This window comes from Arachis hypogaea, chromosome 13, assembly GCF_003086295.3.
Source record: "Arachis hypogaea cultivar Tifrunner chromosome 13, arahy.Tifrunner.gnm2.J5K5, whole genome shotgun sequence".
Lineage (NCBI taxonomy): Eukaryota > Viridiplantae > Streptophyta > Magnoliopsida > Fabales > Fabaceae > Arachis > Arachis hypogaea.
The window spans coordinates 146,013,056-146,029,883 of NC_092048.1; the positions used below are offsets into that span (position 1 = coordinate 146,013,056).

A 16,828-nucleotide genomic window follows, 5' to 3' on the forward strand; every position below is an offset into this window, starting at 1 on the left:
TCTTCTATTTTAAAATAACTATCGTTTTTACTTTTTGGATTGAATAAAAAATAATATATTTAGCTTATTAAAAATATATGTGATATCAAATAAGGGACATTATATATGGTTTTTTTTAAGGATTAAATCGATGAAAAAAATAGGGACTATGTTAATACATTTAAAAAAAATAAATTAGTATAATATAGTAAGAAAAAATGAAAATGCAAATATTAGTAATAGTTAAATACATCCGAACTAATATTAGTAATTATTTATATTTTATTTTATATAAACGCTAAAAGATGCAAATACATCTATTTCAAGATTTGCAAATTGCAACTAACAATATTGGTAACACAATAAGAGGATAACGGTTATATAACTGAATCTTGTATACAAAGCATCATGACATTTTACTTTTAAGTCAATTTTTCATGAACGCCACATTATATTTCTTTGTTTCTAAATATTGTATACCCTTTTTCCACCACCTTTCTAGCAAGTCTAATGCTAACTCATTACACTCTCTTATTTATAGCGAAAGCAACTAGAATTTAAAAGAATGAAAATGACTAATATTTCAAAAATTTATAGATGGAATAATTTAAGGTTTAATTATTCTATTAGTTTTTATATTTTTTTAAGTTAGATTTTTATATTATTTTTAATTTTATATTAAATTTTTTTTAATGTAAAAATATTAGAATTAAATAAATATTTTTTTTACAAATTGAAAGTATTTACAATTAAGAATCTAACTAAATCTTTAACTATATATTTTTTTAAAAAAATATTCTGTTAATTTTAACGTTTTTATAAAAAAAAACTAATTACAAAATTAAAAATAATGTAAAACTCAATTAAAAAAAAAGTATAAAGACCTAATTAAAAATTTGATAAACTATAAAAACCAAGTCATAATTTAACAAGTAACCATAACTTGAACTTAAATTTCCTTACTCTTAGTCTACCAAAAGAAAAGAAAAACCCATCGCTTACTTCATGGCCAACAGAAGCAACGACTGGACCAGCAGGTTTACAATGGAATTAAATCTTCTCTTTTAAAAAAAATGGAAAATGAGTGCAATTAGTAATTTATTCAAATTCTAATTAAAAAAAAGGGCAAAATAGCACATTATACTTATTATTAGCAAAGGTAAACTGGAGGACAACCTTGTAACTATGTTTGAATCTTGTCCTATATTATATTCTGTTATTATTAGGAAAGATTTCAATTCATTCAAGGGAAGCTCCAGCTAGATAGTGTACGATAACACATCAAATATTGATTGGCGGATCCCATTCTTGTGTTCATATAAACTCAAGTTTATATACAAATTTGTTTTCTTCATTGTTGTATATTTGAGTCTCTTATCTCTCTCTCTCTCTCTCTCTCTGTTCCAAGTTTGTGGCTTTTAGAGTTCCCACAAACACCTCTCTCTCTCTCTGTTCCAAGTTTGTGGCTTTTAGAGTTCCCACAAACACCACAGAGAGAGACAGAGAGAGAAGGAAAACCCCACCATCACAATCATGCCATCAGCTTCTAAGAGAAGAAGGGCTGCTGCCAAGAAAAAGAAGGCACAGGATAACGCCATTATCAACTCTCCACCTCTAGGGAATGGTGAATTGAAATCCCAAGATATTCAAAATGGAGATTCACCTACACATCATGAAAATGCTCGACAACCTGCCTCCGATGCTGAGTCCATGAAACAAGAATCTAGCAATGTTAACAATGATCAAGTCAAAGAAGGAAATGAGGAGGAGGAGGCTTGTGCTATTGTGATAGAGAGCGATTCGCAATCCAATGAGAGTTCTGAGGCTGAAAATATAAGTTCGGAGGAACCTAAGACAAATGAATATGATAATGAAGAACATTCTGATGATTCCAAGAATCCAGCATGCTCTGAAAATCAGGTTTTGCACTTTTCTCACCTATATAAGCCTCATAAGAAAATTATCAAATTATAGTTCATTTAAATATAATTTTCCTTTGCTGAATTGACATGCAGCCACTTGTAGCATCTATACAGATGATTCAAAAGACCTCCTGGTGGAGTTGCTGTGGATTGTTTGAGGTTCTGCAAGCCTCGGATCGATGAGTTCATGAGGATCTCAACCGATGGATCTAACATATGAAGAATTCAAAGGACTTCGTCCAAAAATTTTGTGATATTCCTTTCTAAATTGTATTCTATAATATTGAGCATTGAGGCCTAACTATAATCCATATGAGATTTTATTTTTCGTTTTCTGTATTTGTGATTCTTATAAAGATTTTTTTTTTTTTATTCTTTTATGCCTTCTGGCATTTGTTTACAATCATCCACTAGCAATGAATGCGGAATAATTCCATCCTGTGGGATTCTGTGCATTTCGTGTTAGGAAACTTGTCAGTGTTCTTTAAATCAATAAAGATACATGACCTTTCAGAAAGTATCTAGAAGGATATTCAATTTAACTCTTGCATTTATATTTAACTTGTCAGTTTTCTAATGTTCTTGGCACTTTAGAGCAGTTTATGAGATTTTCCACGATCAATGATTACGGCTAAATAACCCATAATTGCTCGAATGAGTTACTGAAGAAAGTTAGAAGGAAAATAGAAGGGTATAAGATAGTGTTCTCCTTCAATGCTTTGAACATGATTTATTATTCTTAATTCATAGTTTGTACAAATCCAACCATTGATTTCAAATCCCAACACAATCTGCCAATTCTTAATTGATGTCTTGCAAATTGGAAGTCTTAATTAGAGAAACAGGAAAAATAAAATAAAATAAACCAAAGAATAAAGATGAAGGAAAAGAATACGCCAAAAAAAAAAGCACGCACGCACGCAGACACAAATTCATTCCCTCATGCTCAACAAAAAGAACTTTTGTCAAGTTTCAAGTTCATCTCCTGTATGCAGCAGCACCATGAATAGCAGCAATGTAGAAAAGTTGTGTGGCTGACAGGATAATTAGAAAAGCCTCCATTGTTCTCTGCAAAAAATTGATATTTCAGATTAGAGTTGATGTAAAGAGGAAAAAGCAAAGCACTTAAAAGTATACAAGAATATAAGAAAGTTCATAGAAAATTTTGTATATGAAGTTTCCCTGTCTTACCAAGCGTGCATTTCTGATTTGAAGCTCAATCTCTTTGCATGCAAAGCTGCAGAAAATAAATCAGAGTTAGAGCAATAGAATCACAAGTAACTAGAGAGTCAAAATAATTTGCTAAAAGAATAAAAAAAAAAGAAGTCAGGGAGTTCATAGAGGATGGATTACCCCATGGCCAAGAGTGTAAGGGTCCAAGCAATGGTAGCAACTGAAGCTGCAGATGGCAAGCTCTCAGAAGTCCATGAACGAATATGATTGAATCCTGAAATCGTTGATGCAGCACCAACTACTCCAGCAAGCAAAGCAAATGTTACAAAGAAGCCAGTGGCAGCATTTCCCATAGGGAAGTATATGGGTGAAAATTGAGCTGGTAGTGCCAATTCTGGACCTGCAACAATCTCTTTACAACATTAGCATGCTGAAGAAACACACAGAAAAGCTTAGCTATTGCATAGGAAATAAGGTGAATGATCAAGAAGGTGGAATCAAGAATGGGACCTAAATAAATATCTATTGATAAGGTTATGTAAACTTTTCACGCGAAAGAATCATTCCTGAAAATATAACTATAGTTTTGTTTTATTTTTACCTATGATAAAACCATGATCTATTGCTCTATTCATGGCCCATCCACCAATGCCCAAAATTATGACATACATGCAGAAGTTCAGCAACAAAAGAAGGGTGGCAATAGGCTTCATTTGCTCATTGGCCATCTTGCACTATGTGGTGTTGGATAAGAGTGGATAAAGGAAAACACTAGGGGACTTCAAGAAGGTAAAATGTAGTGAATGAATAATGTCTCTAATACCAGAACAAGGATATGCATGTGCTTTCTTGTGCAAGTGATAGTTTTATATATAGCAATGACTTCCCAATGAGAAATGGATGAAAAGAACGTTGGGGTTCTTTTCTTGCCGATAGTTCAAAAGCTCTTCATTCAAGGTTGTAAAGATGATGATGCATCATACTTCACATTCAAGGCAATGGCAAATATGCGTTATTCTTACTTGCCATGCATTTTCTAAGATTTGTTTAACCATAATATACCTTGTATAAACAGCTAAGTGCTTGTTTGTTGGCTGGGGAAAGAGATATTCGTTTCCACTAGTAGACTCTTCTCATTCACAGTACAACGGTCCCAAATCCCAATAGCTCTTTTCACTTGAATTATCTTATATATTAAAGCAATTCATTTAGAATAAAAGTTATCGGTATAAGATGATTTCTTCCACAATCTGATGTATCTTAACTAAACCTTTTGCACGGACTGAAAGTGAAATACTAAGATAAAATCATTTTCAAGAAAAATGTTCTACGATAAAGTAATTACTTTGAAACAAGTAGAAAGTTACACGATGGAGCACCTTACGTTTTGATCATTTAATTAATAATAAAGAACTAAAGAATCCGTATGTTATTCACACTCGCCTCGCATATCCTCAAATGAAATCACATTGTTCTCGCAACGTTTCAACGGATCTACATGTCCTAAGGCTTGAGACAGAAAACAAGTTTCTTAATTCATTGTATTTGACTTGATAACAATTCAATCGTTCAATCGTTCCATATAAGCCTGTATTATTCCAAAATGCAACAATATCCAAAGCCAGTACATAGATGAATTGTGTCAAGCATCTAAAATTTGCTAATGAGTTCAGGTGACCTAATTTATGATTGATTCCATGGATGCAAAATTGAACTAAGAGTAGCAATGATGATCAAGGCTGATAAACCTCAGGGAGGCGAAGACCGACGCTGGCAGCAGATTTTCCAAGAGTTCTTCTCACTTCATCTGACCTATCCACCGCTATATTGTAGGAGAACAACAATTCCTGAAAACACGAAAAACATGAATGAAATCAGGGATAATACATATATGTATGTATTTATGTATATATAAATAGATAGATACCTTGTGATGGTGGACACTGTTAAGCATGAGAGTGTAATCGCGCGCAAGCTTTAATTTCTGCTCAAGAGCTGCAGTATCAAGCAGATTAGGGTTCTTATGGAACTCAGACGATACGAAATCTAGAAAGTGGGGATTGGTGTGTTCCTTCCCATTCACAATATGTTTCTTCACAGCTCTCGCAAGATCGCGATAGATCTTGGCCGTTTGGGATCCCATTTCCTCTCATCAAACCTCTCCTCGCCACCGTTTTCCCCTCAAACAACAATTCCTGGGTTTTCGTAACTACATTGGGTCGGGCCATCACGTTTTATTTGAGCTTCAGGCCCATTCATTCATCCAACCAAAAATCCTTCTTTTGGATTTCGTTACTTTGGTTGAGTTTCATTAGATCGATAAATTTTTTTTTAATGAAAAATATTTTTTTATTTTTTTGTAATAATAAAAGTAAAAGTATTAAAAAAATTAAAAAATATCTTTTTTTAAAAGTTACAATTTATATTTTTTTTTAAATTTTTTTTTTAAAAAATATTTTTTACATAATAAATGAACAAAAAAATATTTTTATCTTATTTTATCCAAACATAATTAATAGATAAAAAATTTTTTTTACATAAGATATCCAAACATAAAATCACTTTTATTTTTATAAAAAATATTTAAAAAAATATCATTTAAAGATTTTTTTTCAAAAATAGGCCCAAACAAAATTATTTTTACTTTTTTTTTATAAAATATTTAAAAAAAAACACACAAAAATATCTTTTCTTCAAAATTCACCTAACAAAATCCTTAGTCTATCAAAGGAACTTATATGTCTCAACCAAATGAGAGAGAATTTTACATGTATTTAGTTTTATTTTACCATAGAACTTAAGTGTTCATGTAAGAGTTATCCGCTTCTGTCCTGGCCAAGAAGCACCAAAACCTCGAGTCTGGTAGCGGAAATCAACTTCAGAACACATTTTCATTACCCCTCCAACAGAGCAGGCGATTCTCTTTATTTTGCTATAACACTATTAGCTACCGGTTTTGACGTCTTTTACACAAATACCCTTTCCTGTTATTCATTATATACGTGCAAAACAAATATGTTTTCATCTACCCTATTCTCTAACCTGCAGTACACAAACCTTGTCCAAAGGACACGCGTTTAAGGAACTATATATATTACACGATAGCTCAAATGAGTTGGGGGTGGACGATGTGACAGTAACCCACTCTTTGTCAACCTTCTCAACATAGGAATTTGCCTTTTCTGTTGCATCAAACTGGAGTATGTTGCTCTCCTTCAATAACTTATTCACAAAATCCACGGAGAATATCATGTCAACATTTTTATCCGAATCCGCTAGTGCATCTGCATTTGCATGTGAAATTTGTATCCCAATATTGGCTCCCCTTGATCTAACCAACCCAAGTAGTAGAGAGTTGCCACCAGCAATTCTTCCACTTGGACAGCATACCTTCAAGAACGTTCAAGACACATGAATCAGGGAAAACATATACCATTTTAACAATGAAACATAGCTATTGTTTCCAAATATGTAAGCTTATGAATCACACAAAATATGGAATTAAAGTCCTTATCAAATACTGATTGCAAAATGTTTAATTTTGATATATTATGTAACTAACAGAAGCAAGTCGTATGAAATCTCCAGGACCGTCATTTGAAATAGGAAAACCCAGAGAAATTCAAAGGCTATCAATGATTGAGCATCTGAACTTCATCAAACCAGTTTGAAAAAGGAATGAAGCCCAAGAGAATTCAATGGCGAAACTACTCGGCAAGTAGAAGCGAGAAAAGAACCTAACCTCAATGTACTCAACACCCATGTTGATAAGATTATCCATGATGTTATGCTTTGAAAACAAGCTAATAAATGCTCCAGATCCAGCAGGAGCTTGGAGTATTTCCCAAGGCGATTTCATCAAGATCTTATACTTGTTCTCTCCTTCCGGCAAACTGCTAATAACCGGTAGCTTCTCTTCTTCCAAAAACCATACCTACACAACAATCATAAATTAGATATTGAAACTGCTATCATTATTTCTGGAGAATACCTTTATCCTCTCTTATTATTTTCCATTCTAGTTTGATAATATTTCATTTTATATGTTAAAAGAAGTGGGAACTAATAAATGCGACACACTTCAAGATATATGTGACATAATAATACAAAAAAACTAAAGGAGATCCTTTGCATGCATGATGTGAACCTTTTCAGAGTCAAATCCAAAATGATGATTGTTTGTAAACAATGTTGTTAAAGGCTGGATTTGTTCTGCTGAAGAGACCAAAATTAAAGGCACAGATACACGATCTTCGACCTGTAAAAAATGGAAATGTATTAGATAAGAGAAGTTGTGTAGTATATCTTAGTGAAGTCACTCCAAAAACATTCACCTAGTTGGACAAATACCTCAGAAATCAGCTTCATTTCTATAATACCTCAAAAATAAGAAAATAAAACGCAAGTTTGCAACAACTTACAAAAGTTTCATGATTGCAGAGTAACTTTTGGAGCAAGGTAAGTGGTGAACTTTCAGTTGCTTCAGTTTCAACATTGCCAGGGTTCCTAATGCAATCCTGATTCTCTATTTCACTCAAAAGCAGGACAATAGCCATTTTGCCTTTGCTCATGAGCGTAAGTCCCTTTTCCTGCATCCTCATATCTCCAACCAACTTCTTACTTCTATCTACGAAAGATTCTGCCGATATTTCCAGAGAACTTATAAGCTTTGCTTCTAGGGAGCGGACCAACTCAGCCATGTTCCATCTGCTTTAAAATAGTCAAAACAGCATAAATATAACAAAATGTTCTTTTGCAGGGATAAGGGACAGGGAAGTGGCGACATATAAGTCATAGAAAAATATAATGATGATGGATAAAGTTCAAGAAAAAAGAAAAGATAATTAAATAAGACATACTATTGTATCCTGTCATTTTTCATCAGTAAGAATGAAAAGTTACATCACAATTGTAATTCTTCAAACACATCTAATGTGAATTAAATAATAAAAGGTCATGTTAGCTAATACATAGTTTCTGTTTTTGCTATTTGTGAGGATGGGATTGAACTTGTCATAATTCAAAACAACTCTTGTTAAATTAACTTACCTCTTGATTGGTTGTTCAAGACTTTGTAAAGCCTCCTGTAACAATTTGGAGTTGACATCCACAATCTGCCCACTAAGCAATCTCCTCTGTTCTTTCTCTCCATATCGAAGTCCATGAAATACATGCTGTTGCTCCATTTCAACAAGTTTCTTTTTCACTGCTATGAGCTGCTTTGAAAACTTTTTCCTCTCCTTCCATTCCTAAAATATAGCAAAAAGTGAACTATCTATACTATATAACATCCTTGCATCAGCTATACATAGTAAAAGCATCCAGTCAAATAATTAGATCAAAACCGAAAATAATACATAAAATGCAATTTCAAACCCAAAAGCTACATGCACATTATCAAAATCCAAGAACTACATGTTAAATTATGTGAGTTTGTTGGCCAGGTTATCATACAAGTGGTAAAAAGGTACGACAAATTATACTAAAAGATAGATTATTGTGCTTTACTATCACAGCAAAATAACCAATGAACCAACCAAATCTCAAAGTGAACATTAACAGGTAGAAACTAAGAAAGGTAATCCAGCATCATCAATAACTACAAAACTTTCATAATTGTCAAAAAAAAAAAAAAGAGGACAAGACAACAAGAATAACAAGTTAGCAGTAAAGTATAGGAAAGTGTGCCTCACAAGTTGGCGCCTTTCTTTTTTGGACCTTTCATCATATCGTAGGTTTAATTCAAGGAGTCCTTTCGGGGGCGTAATATGCATTTCTCTTCTCTCCATATCAACATCTGGAACAATTGCTTCGACAAAAGGCACCAAAACAAGCTGATCAGATGCTTCTGTTCCGGCTGACCTTGGCTTGCCACTTTTATCAAGTATGTCAAAAGACGAATCAAGTGACACTTGTAGTAGGTCATTGGCTCCACTATTGAAAACATTAATAACAGTTCCCACAAGTTCTCTACTTTCCTGATAGAAAGAAATACAGTCAGCACCTTAACATATCGCATTAAGGAACCAAAACTAACAACTAGGTAACGAAAATATGAAAGCAGAAACATCCTTAAGTTAATATTTCTATTACGATTTCATCAGTTAGAATCACCAAGGTGATAATAGACCTCTAAAATTCGATAAATAGGCAGCTGAATAATAGCACAAGGGTACTTTTATTTTGTTAAAACAGTTGATATTTTGACAAAATAAATAAATAATAACAAGAAAAAATTCATGATTATCACTAACCTTCAAAAAAACTCTCATCCCAACAAGATCATGAGTGTAAAATTCACCCTCCTCTAAGTCTGGCTTGTCTTCTTCCGTGACAAGCAACGTAGCACCAATAAGCATCTTAGCCTGTGTGACATATTGATTAGTCAGGACCAAGAAAACATGCATATGAATATGATATAACGAAACACGCCATGTGAAATTTTTCCCTGTGAGTAAAAAAATCAAATACCTGGTCGACAGAGTCAATCCCTTTGAATTTAAGTATCCAACTCTTGAGTGCAGGGTGCTCTCTACCTTCCTCAAGCTCGACCTCTCGAAGGGTTTCGGCATTCAAAACCTTCTGCCTCAACCATCTTCTCCCGGGCTACACAATACTACGAACATATGAATAAATAAATAAACAAACAATATATGATATAATAATGATGATAAAAGGAAGGAATTTTGGTACAGTGGAGAAGCGGAGTTGAGGGAAATCGGTGGTGGGTTTGACGCGAAGCTCGCCATGAAGACCATGAACACTTGAAATGTATCCAATATCGATGAAGGTGGATTCATTGGTGGGGGTGTCAAGAAGAGGCTCTTGGGTAGGTGTAGGCGTAGCAGTGGCGGAATGGAGAGGAGGGAGGAAAAGGCGCGTGGTGTTGGTAGGGAGAGAAGAAGGGTAGAAAGGTAAATGAAGGGAAGGAAGAAGAGCACTGGATGGTCGCTGAGAGGTTCTGAGAGTGGCAGTGGGCAGTGGCAATGGCACAACCTGCATCCTCCTCCTTCTGGATAAAACACACACAAGCGCAAATTCCGAAGCGCAAATTCCGAATTGCCAAACACGTCACAACTAAAACTACCGTCTAAGACTTCTCTAAACTTATTTTTGGAAGAGAAAAGAATTCTATTTTTTTTTATAAAAAAAAGTTTATTTTTATTTAAAATTTAATTTTATAATTTGAAATGATTATAATATATTAATAAAATATAATTTAATATTTTAATTTAAAATAATTTTTATAATTTTATTTTTGATAAATTATTTTATTAATTATAAATAAGGATATTTTTAATATTTAACATATTAAATAAAAAAATATGAGAATTAATTTGAAAATTATATTTTCTTGGTTTAATTTATAAATAAAATTAAAATTAAAATTAAAATTAAAAAAAAATTAAATCATTTATTTTTAGTTGTTCCAAAATAAAAAAAATTTAACTCTTAAATAAATTTTAATTTTTTACCTTTCAAACAAATTCAGTTTTAGAAAATAAAATAGATCAATTTAGTAATTCTATCATTTAATTACATGCTTTTTAAAATTAGTATGTTATAAGCATTTTTATTTAAATTTGATTTTAATATATAAAAAAATGATATTTGCTATAATTATTCACATCAAAATTAACCTTTTTATTTTCAAATATGCTTTTTCATTTGTCTTCAAGAATTTGATGTAGCAGGGAGGGAGAAAAGGAAAGAGAGGCATCGGAACATGGCAGCGACGCTCACAGATTCTACCCGTAAGGAATTATAATGTTGTTTAACCCTCATCAAATTTAATTGTTAATCTCATTATGGTTCCTCTCTCTCTCTCTCTCTCTCTCTGTGTACTTCCGCCTCAGGTTGCTTTGACGCTCTTAAACTTCGAGAATTTATATCTGAGGGTTCACTTGATTTCGAACAATGGACTTCACTCATCTCTGACGTTGAGAAAATCTATCCTGTAAGTAAGTTTAATTCCAATAATTCAAAGATTCGGAACTCACCTTTTTTTAAATATTTTTTTAGAAAAAATTTATCAGTTATTTGTTAGATAAGCATAGCTAAACAAAACATATGGTTGATTTTGAGGAAGGTTTGAAGTTGGATGGTTTTAGTTCTCATTGTTGATGACATGTGACTTTTTGTTAGGTGAAAAGAGAAATTGAGAATCAGAGCTGTAAATGCTATATTTTGTGATTTAATTAACATGTAAGGATGTACAGAGAAGCTTGAACTTGACATTGATGCAGGATGACATGGAGAAAATATGTCTGACATATGAAAATTTCTTATCCAACTTCCCATTGTGTTTTGGGTATTGGAGGAAGTATGCTGCTCACATGGCACGCTTATCCACTGCAGATAAGGTTTTGGAAGTCTTTGAAAAAGCTGTTTTGGCTGCAACGTATTCAGTAGGGATGTGGGTCGATTACTGTAGCTTCTCCATGTCGGCTTTTGAAGACCCATCTGATGTTCGGAGGTAAATGTTGATACAGAAGCTGTTTGGATAAATGATTTCGGTGGAGTATGCTTCCACACTCCATGAATGCTTCTTAACTTTTGGTTGTTCTGGAAAGCAATAAAATGCTTTTCTTGATATGTTTTTTCCCCCAGATTGTTCAAGAGAGCGGTTTCCTTTGTTGGGAAGGACTATTTATGCCATACGTTGTGGGACAAGTATATTCAGTTTGAGTTTTCCCAGCAGCAGTGGGTTTCTCTTGCTCACATTTATATCCAGACTCTTGAGTTCCCAACCAAAAAGTTGCACCAGTATTATGATAGGTAAGCCTTGTTCTGTGAAAGATGTCTGAGTCTTTAAAGCCCCTTTGTTGGTCATCATCTTCATATATGTGCTTGACATGGCTGGCAGTTGGAATGTACTTCTGTAACATGTGTATGATTTTGTCGACTGTGTGTGTATACCTGAATAGTATGCTTATCAGATATTATTTCTATACTTGTCCAGTTTTAAAAAGTTATTAAACCTTTTGGAAGGGGGTGTAGCAAGCCTGGATAGTTCCCCAAAGGAATTGCAATCTGAACCAAGTTTTGATGGTGAAATTCCTGTAGATTGCAAGCATGACAAGATTTATTGTGTTATCAAAGATATGATGGATTCATCCGCCGGATTGACTCGTTCCATCGCCCTAAAAAAGTACAGGATCATTGGAGAACAGTTTTATCAAAGGGCTCATGACTTGGATTTGAAGATTAGTCCTTTTGAGGCTAATATACAGAGAAATTACTTTCATGTCTGGCCACTGGATGACAGTCAATTGCAGAATTGGCATGATTATCTTGATTTTGTTGAACTTCAAGGGAATTTTGACTGGGTAATTTTCTGCACAGTATTCTCAATAAAATTTGCCAGTTTCTTAATTTTATTTATTTATTGCTTAAAATTGCTGGCTAAACAATCTGCCATTTCTATGACTCTGCATAGGCTGTGAAACTTTATGAAAGATGTTTGATTGTGTGTGCCAACTACCCTGAGTACTGGATGCGTTATGTGGAGTTCATGGAAACCAGGGGAGGAAGAGAAATTGCAAACTACTCTCTAGACCGAGCAACAGAAATTTATTTGAAGGTATTCTTCATAAACCACATTTATTTAGTTGATTGGATTTCATGTTAATGCTCAGCTCTCCATGTGCTTCTGCTTTTTTCTTTTTACCTGAGCATCTCTAAAGTGTCTGACAAACAATTGCAAAAGATAAGGCTTTTTAAAGAATGAAAATATGAAGCATTAGAATCAATGTCAAATGGCAGGATTAGATGTCTAAGATGCAGAGACTAAATTTTTAATAGAAATTTATAAGTTAAATGGAAGAAGTGAAATCTATGACTTCAGAAGTCGAGTTCAACATGTATTGTAAGCCATGCTTAATGAATTAGAAGGGGGAAGATAAACAATGATGGTGTAACAATTTCATGGGTATTCCTAGATTTATTCAGTATAATTTATCTTAGGTTGAGTGTTGTTATCTTTATTTACTAATTCTAGGCTCCTAGACCATTATTTTTATTCTAAATCCATGACTAGGTTATACTGTACTGAAACTTGCTTTATTCCTTTCTTCTCTAGGGTTTGACATAGCTCCATCATATGTTCATTGCAGAGTGTACCAGAAATCCATTTCTTCAATGCCAGGTTTAAAGAACAAATAGGAGATGTTTTAGCTGCTCGCGCTGCATATATTCAGCAGACTGGTAAAGAGTCAGATTCTGATTTTGTGCAGAATGTTATATCAAGAGCCAATATGGAGAAACGTTTGGTATGCAATCAGCCTTTGCTACAATTGAAGAAAGCTGTACTCTTTGATGATAAGCTGATACAGAAAAGATGACTACATGCGCTACCTGTTACAATTTTTATTGCAGGGAAATATGGAGTCAGCTTGTGGTATATACAAAGAAGCAATAGAGATGGCTGTAGCTGAAGAGAATTTACAGCATGCCCTCCCTAATTTATATGTCCATTTCTCTCACCTAAAATATATGGTACGTGGCATATTTAACATTTTTTGTTGAATTTTCATTCTAAAAGGCTAAGCATCATTCTATAAAAGCAGTAAATGAAGGTTTTAGGCTATAGTTTCTACTAGGAATTAGTAGCTACAAGGTTTTCTGTATGAAGTGCCTGAAAAATTGTTGCAGCTAACATATCATAATCATAAACAGAGTAAATATTGACCCTTCCCATTTTGCATGCTGATGTGAGGTGTAGTTAACCAATCCTTTTTCTTCCATGTTCCTTTCTTCGTTTCAAGAGTTCAAACAACATGGATGCTGCTAGAGACATCTTGATAGATGGCATAAAGAATTTGCCTCAAAACAAACAGCTTCTGGAGGTAGGTCTATCTTTTCCATACTATTTATGTAACCCTAGTAGAAGTGGAGAGACCTAAGCTGAAACTTTTCATTAGTATGCATTTATAGATAGATATGGAAAACTTCAAATTACTTGCTCTTAATTAGAATGAGCTGGGGGAAACTCGTCATGTCACAATGAGTGAAACAACTTAGTTGCTACTGGCTTGTATGTCTAATGAGACTTCTTCCCCTTGCCTAGTGCAAGTGTTGACAACTTTAATTCAGTTCTTTTGATGTATTTTGCAGGAGTTGCTAAAGTTCTCAATGGTGCATGGAGGGTCAATGTCCATGGCTGTAATAGACACAATTATTGCAGAAGCAATATCTCCAAGACCTGATGGATCTCAAGGTCTGGGTGTAGAAGACGCTGAGGATATATCAAACTTATACCTAAAGGTTATATATCTCCTATGAAGTATCAACGCAATTAAAATTGAGCTAATCATTATGATATAGGAGTATTGCAACTTATGAGGTGGTTGCTCTGTCTTATTTTTCTGATGATTCAACCGGTGCTGAAACCTTGTGCTTGTTTAGTAATAAGTGTGTATTTGAGCATAATAGGGTGCTGCTAATTTTGAAAAACAAAAATCAACTGGTTGCCTTACATCTTTTTTCTTTTTAGATTAATAAAGAACCTTTCCTCCCAAAACAAGCTTATAATTTGTCATGTTATTGAGTAATTAAAAATAAAATATTTGAAAATTTAACATTTAATGGCCTACTAATTTGATACTGACACTTATATGGTAATGCCAGCTTGTTGATTATTGTGGAACTATACATGATTTAAGGAAGGCATGGAATCGGCATATAAAATTGTTTCGGGCATCTTCCAGGGCAGATACACATCAGCAATCAACTAAATGTAGAAGGTCACTGAATTTGATCCAGGATAGGAGTAAGGAGACTTCCATTGATATATGTAATCAGCTATACAAAGATTCTAGTTCTGACTTGCATGATTCTTTGCATTCCCAAGTGGAGAAAATGTCACCACAAAAATATCCTTTCCCAGATTCCAAGGAACCAAGAAATAATTATCCTGAAAATATATTATCTGCAGATTTAGTGGAAGTGAAAGAGGAACCTGCCAAAGTTCCTAAGCATTCCAAACCAAATAGTTATGAATCTGATGTTTCATCAGAAACTTTATTACATCAAACAGCTAGTGGAAATCAACGCTCACAAGCTTTGCAATCATCCCCAAAAGTAGATAATTATTCTCAGGGGAAGTGTGAACTTGGGCATGAAGAACTGAAGCCACTTTCTCAGAAAAGCATGTCACCAAACAGCCGGGAAAGGATTCATGATTCAGGACCAATGGTGTCTCGGGAGGAGGATTATACTGCAGGGGTGGTAGTTGATGGTCGTACGGGACACCGAGGCAATCTTGTAAGCACTCAAGATTCCGAGTCTGCCCAAACATGCATTGAAGTAGATGACGGTTCATATTCAGCATCCTGGCAAGGCCATAGAGCAAGAAGACCACTTCTACCACCTCGGTTGTTGAGAAATCATGGTGGAAACTTGCATCAGATGAAAAATGCTGGAAAATTTCGCAAAGGTCCCAAAAATGGTAATCGTGGACATATGCATAGGAAACATTTCCAAAGGCAGCAACCTACTCCACAACAGATCCATCCAGCTGAAGGGGGAGCGCAACTGCCTTCACAACCAGGTTACTCTTTGCAATCTGTATTGCAAGTTCAGCATTGCAGTCAAGCACAAAATCAGTTTAAAAGTACTGTTGCTTATAGTTGGCCCTTACAAAACTCCTCATCCCAGTCTCAACCACCAGCCAATGCCCCGTCACAAATATTACATGCAATGCAAGGCAATGGACAGTATGGATATATGCAAAATAGCCAAGAATATAACCAGATGTGGCAATACTATTACTACCAACAGCAGCAGCAGTTGCAACTACAACAACATTATCTTCAATCGCAACAACCACCATTTCAGCAAGAACAGTCCCAACAACAACAAAGTCAGCTGGGACATCTTCAACCACAGCAACTGCAACAATTGCAATCTCAGTTGCAACAGCAGGTTCTGCAGCAGCAGCAAAACTTTCAACAGCAGCAGCAAGATCATCATCCTGTTTATATACAGCAGCTGCAGCCATCAAGACAGGTACAATTAATTTTGGAATTATAGGGTTTAGGTAATTTGCATACTAATGAATGACGCATTAGAATGCGATTTCCCAGGGTGATTGGCATTTCTCACTTTAGTTTCTCTTGAATGGTAATATCTTAATTATAACAGCCCGAACTCTAGCCAATTTTCAGATCTAGTATTTCTGAGTCCGTTATTTTGTTGATAATCTTTCTTTTGACAACTTCTAATGAAGTTTCTTTGCAATGGCAGAGTCAGAGTAGTAGCAATCCTGTAGCTGAGCAAGGGCTGGCAATGGTGACAGCTCAGTCGCAGGTGAGTAAAATAACGAAAAAAAGTAGTTTGGCATCTTGGCGAGAGAGTTTGTTCTTGCTTCGTTGGATTCCTTTTTGGGTTTGATTGGCTACATAAATTGGCTTAATCTCTAGCTCTTCGAAACATAACCTATCTCTGATTTGGGTCGTCTCATGATGCAGGACCATGAATCAACACAATCACCGCAAGCATGCAAACCTGGAGTGGTTTCTTCTCCTGTTCCACTGAATTCCGAAGAAAAATCTACCCCAGAATAGTTATAGTTCCATGTAGTTTGACTGGTTTTTAAGTTTTAAACTTCAGTTTTCACTGTGCAAGGAATTAGACCACACTTCATTCGAATGTGAGAATATTTGTAGCTCCCAACCAAAGGAACGAAATGAAAACCGTTTATAATGTGTACATTTTTTTTCTTTTTTGTGAAAAATGTTAGAATGATTTGCCCA

At 34.4% G+C, this 16,828-nt stretch overlaps 5 protein-coding genes across 20 annotated transcripts; 2 read left to right on the forward strand and 3 right to left on the reverse strand.

Moving 5' to 3' along the window:
- The first annotated feature begins 1,152 nt into the window (after nt 1-1,152).
- On the forward strand, nt 1,153-2,421 carry LOC112792768 (uncharacterized). Its single transcript, XM_025836120.3, has 2 exons — nt 1,153-1,899; nt 1,995-2,421. The coding sequence occupies exons 1-2, from the start codon at nt 1,513-1,515 to the stop codon at nt 2,082-2,084; spliced, it is 477 nt and encodes a 158-aa protein (XP_025691905.1). The 5' UTR covers nt 1,153-1,512; the 3' UTR covers nt 2,085-2,421.
- Nucleotides 2,422-2,605: 184 nt separating this feature from the next.
- On the reverse strand, nt 2,606-4,112 carry LOC112792767 (membrane protein PM19L-like). The gene is made up of 4 exons (XM_025836118.3): nt 3,676-4,112; nt 3,255-3,474; nt 3,093-3,138; nt 2,606-2,969 (listed from the first exon to the last, which is right to left on the reverse strand). The coding sequence occupies exons 1-4, from the start codon at nt 3,800-3,802 to the stop codon at nt 2,880-2,882; spliced, it is 483 nt and encodes a 160-aa protein (XP_025691903.1). The 5' UTR covers nt 3,803-4,112; the 3' UTR covers nt 2,606-2,879.
- A 480-nt stretch (nt 4,113-4,592) lies between these two features.
- Nucleotides 4,593-5,795, reverse strand: LOC112792769 (uncharacterized). The gene is made up of 2 exons (XM_025836122.3): nt 5,002-5,795; nt 4,593-4,921 (listed from the first exon to the last, which is right to left on the reverse strand). The coding sequence occupies exons 1-2, from the start codon at nt 5,215-5,217 to the stop codon at nt 4,808-4,810; spliced, it is 330 nt and encodes a 109-aa protein (XP_025691907.1). The 5' UTR covers nt 5,218-5,795; the 3' UTR covers nt 4,593-4,807.
- A 167-nt stretch (nt 5,796-5,962) lies between these two features.
- LOC112792770 (uncharacterized) lies at nt 5,963-10,194 on the reverse strand. Of its 2 annotated transcripts, none has more exons than XM_025836124.2 (9): nt 9,768-10,194; nt 9,546-9,680; nt 9,329-9,439; nt 8,768-9,052; nt 8,124-8,323; nt 7,496-7,781; nt 7,222-7,332; nt 6,817-7,008; nt 5,963-6,464 (listed from the first exon to the last, which is right to left on the reverse strand). In XM_025836124.2, exons 1-9 carry the CDS (start codon nt 10,074-10,076, stop codon nt 6,105-6,107), a joined length of 1,989 nt encoding a protein of 662 aa, XP_025691909.1. In that variant the 5' UTR covers nt 10,077-10,194; the 3' UTR covers nt 5,963-6,104. The 2 variants fall into 2 exon arrangements, with proteins under 2 accessions (XP_025691909.1, XP_025691908.1); XM_025836123.2 differs by having other exon boundaries at nt 7,496-7,784; nt 9,768-10,190.
- Nucleotides 10,195-10,696: 502 nt separating this feature from the next.
- Nucleotides 10,697-16,828, forward strand: LOC112792772 (pre-mRNA-processing factor 39-2-like). Of its 15 annotated transcripts, none has more exons than XM_025836130.3 (14): nt 10,701-10,828; nt 10,931-11,031; nt 11,321-11,550; nt 11,685-11,852; nt 12,037-12,403; nt 12,514-12,657; nt 13,190-13,345; nt 13,452-13,571; nt 13,841-13,921; nt 14,190-14,339; nt 14,703-14,844; nt 15,010-16,082; nt 16,320-16,382; nt 16,544-16,828. In XM_025836130.3, the coding sequence occupies exons 1-14, from the start codon at nt 10,801-10,803 to the stop codon at nt 16,637-16,639; spliced, it is 2,919 nt and encodes a 972-aa protein (XP_025691915.1). In that variant the 5' UTR covers nt 10,701-10,800; the 3' UTR covers nt 16,640-16,828. The 15 variants fall into 15 exon arrangements, with proteins under 15 accessions (XP_025691910.1, XP_072069438.1, XP_025691915.1 ...); XM_072213338.1 differs by having other exon boundaries at nt 10,745-10,828; nt 11,433-11,550; nt 12,141-12,403; XM_025836125.3 differs by having other exon boundaries at nt 10,697-10,828; nt 14,703-16,082.

Coding starts and splice junctions, on each gene's coding strand:
- LOC112792768 (XM_025836120.3), top strand. CDS start 1,513: ATGCCATCAGCTTCTAAGAGAAGAAGGGCTGCTGCCAAGAAAAAGAAG. Junction 1,900..1,994: donor CAGCATGCTCTGAAAATCAG/GTTTTGCACTTT, acceptor ATTGACATGCAG/CCACTTGTAGCATCTATACA.
- LOC112792767 (XM_025836118.3), bottom strand. CDS start 3,802: ATGGCCAATGAGCAAATGAAGCCTATTGCCACCCTTCTTTTGTTGCTG. Junction 3,475..3,675: donor AGATCATGGTTTTATCATAG/GTAAAAATAAAA, acceptor AGATTGTTGCAG/GTCCAGAATTGGCACTACCA. Junction 3,139..3,254: donor CTTACACTCTTGGCCATGGG/GTAATCCATCCT, acceptor TATTTTCTGCAG/CTTTGCATGCAAAGAGATTG.
- LOC112792769 (XM_025836122.3), bottom strand. CDS start 5,217: ATGGGATCCCAAACGGCCAAGATCTATCGCGATCTTGCGAGAGCTGTG. Junction 4,922..5,001: donor ACAGTGTCCACCATCACAAG/GTATCTATCTAT, acceptor TCGTGTTTTCAG/GAATTGTTGTTCTCCTACAA.
- LOC112792770 (XM_025836123.2), bottom strand. CDS start 10,076: ATGCAGGTTGTGCCATTGCCACTGCCCACTGCCACTCTCAGAACCTCT. Junction 9,053..9,328: donor GGATGAGAGTTTTTTTGAAG/GTTAGTGATAAT, acceptor TCTTTCTATCAG/GAAAGTAGAGAACTTGTGGG. Junction 7,785..8,123: donor CTTGAACAACCAATCAAGAG/GTAAGTTAATTT, acceptor ACTATTTTAAAG/CAGATGGAACATGGCTGAGT.
- LOC112792772 (XM_025836125.3), top strand. CDS start 10,801: ATGGCAGCGACGCTCACAGATTCTACCC. Junction 11,853..12,036: donor TTGCACCAGTATTATGATAG/GTAAGCCTTGTT, acceptor ATACTTGTCCAG/TTTTAAAAAGTTATTAAACC. Junction 13,922..14,189: donor AAAACAAACAGCTTCTGGAG/GTAGGTCTATCT, acceptor TGTATTTTGCAG/GAGTTGCTAAAGTTCTCAAT.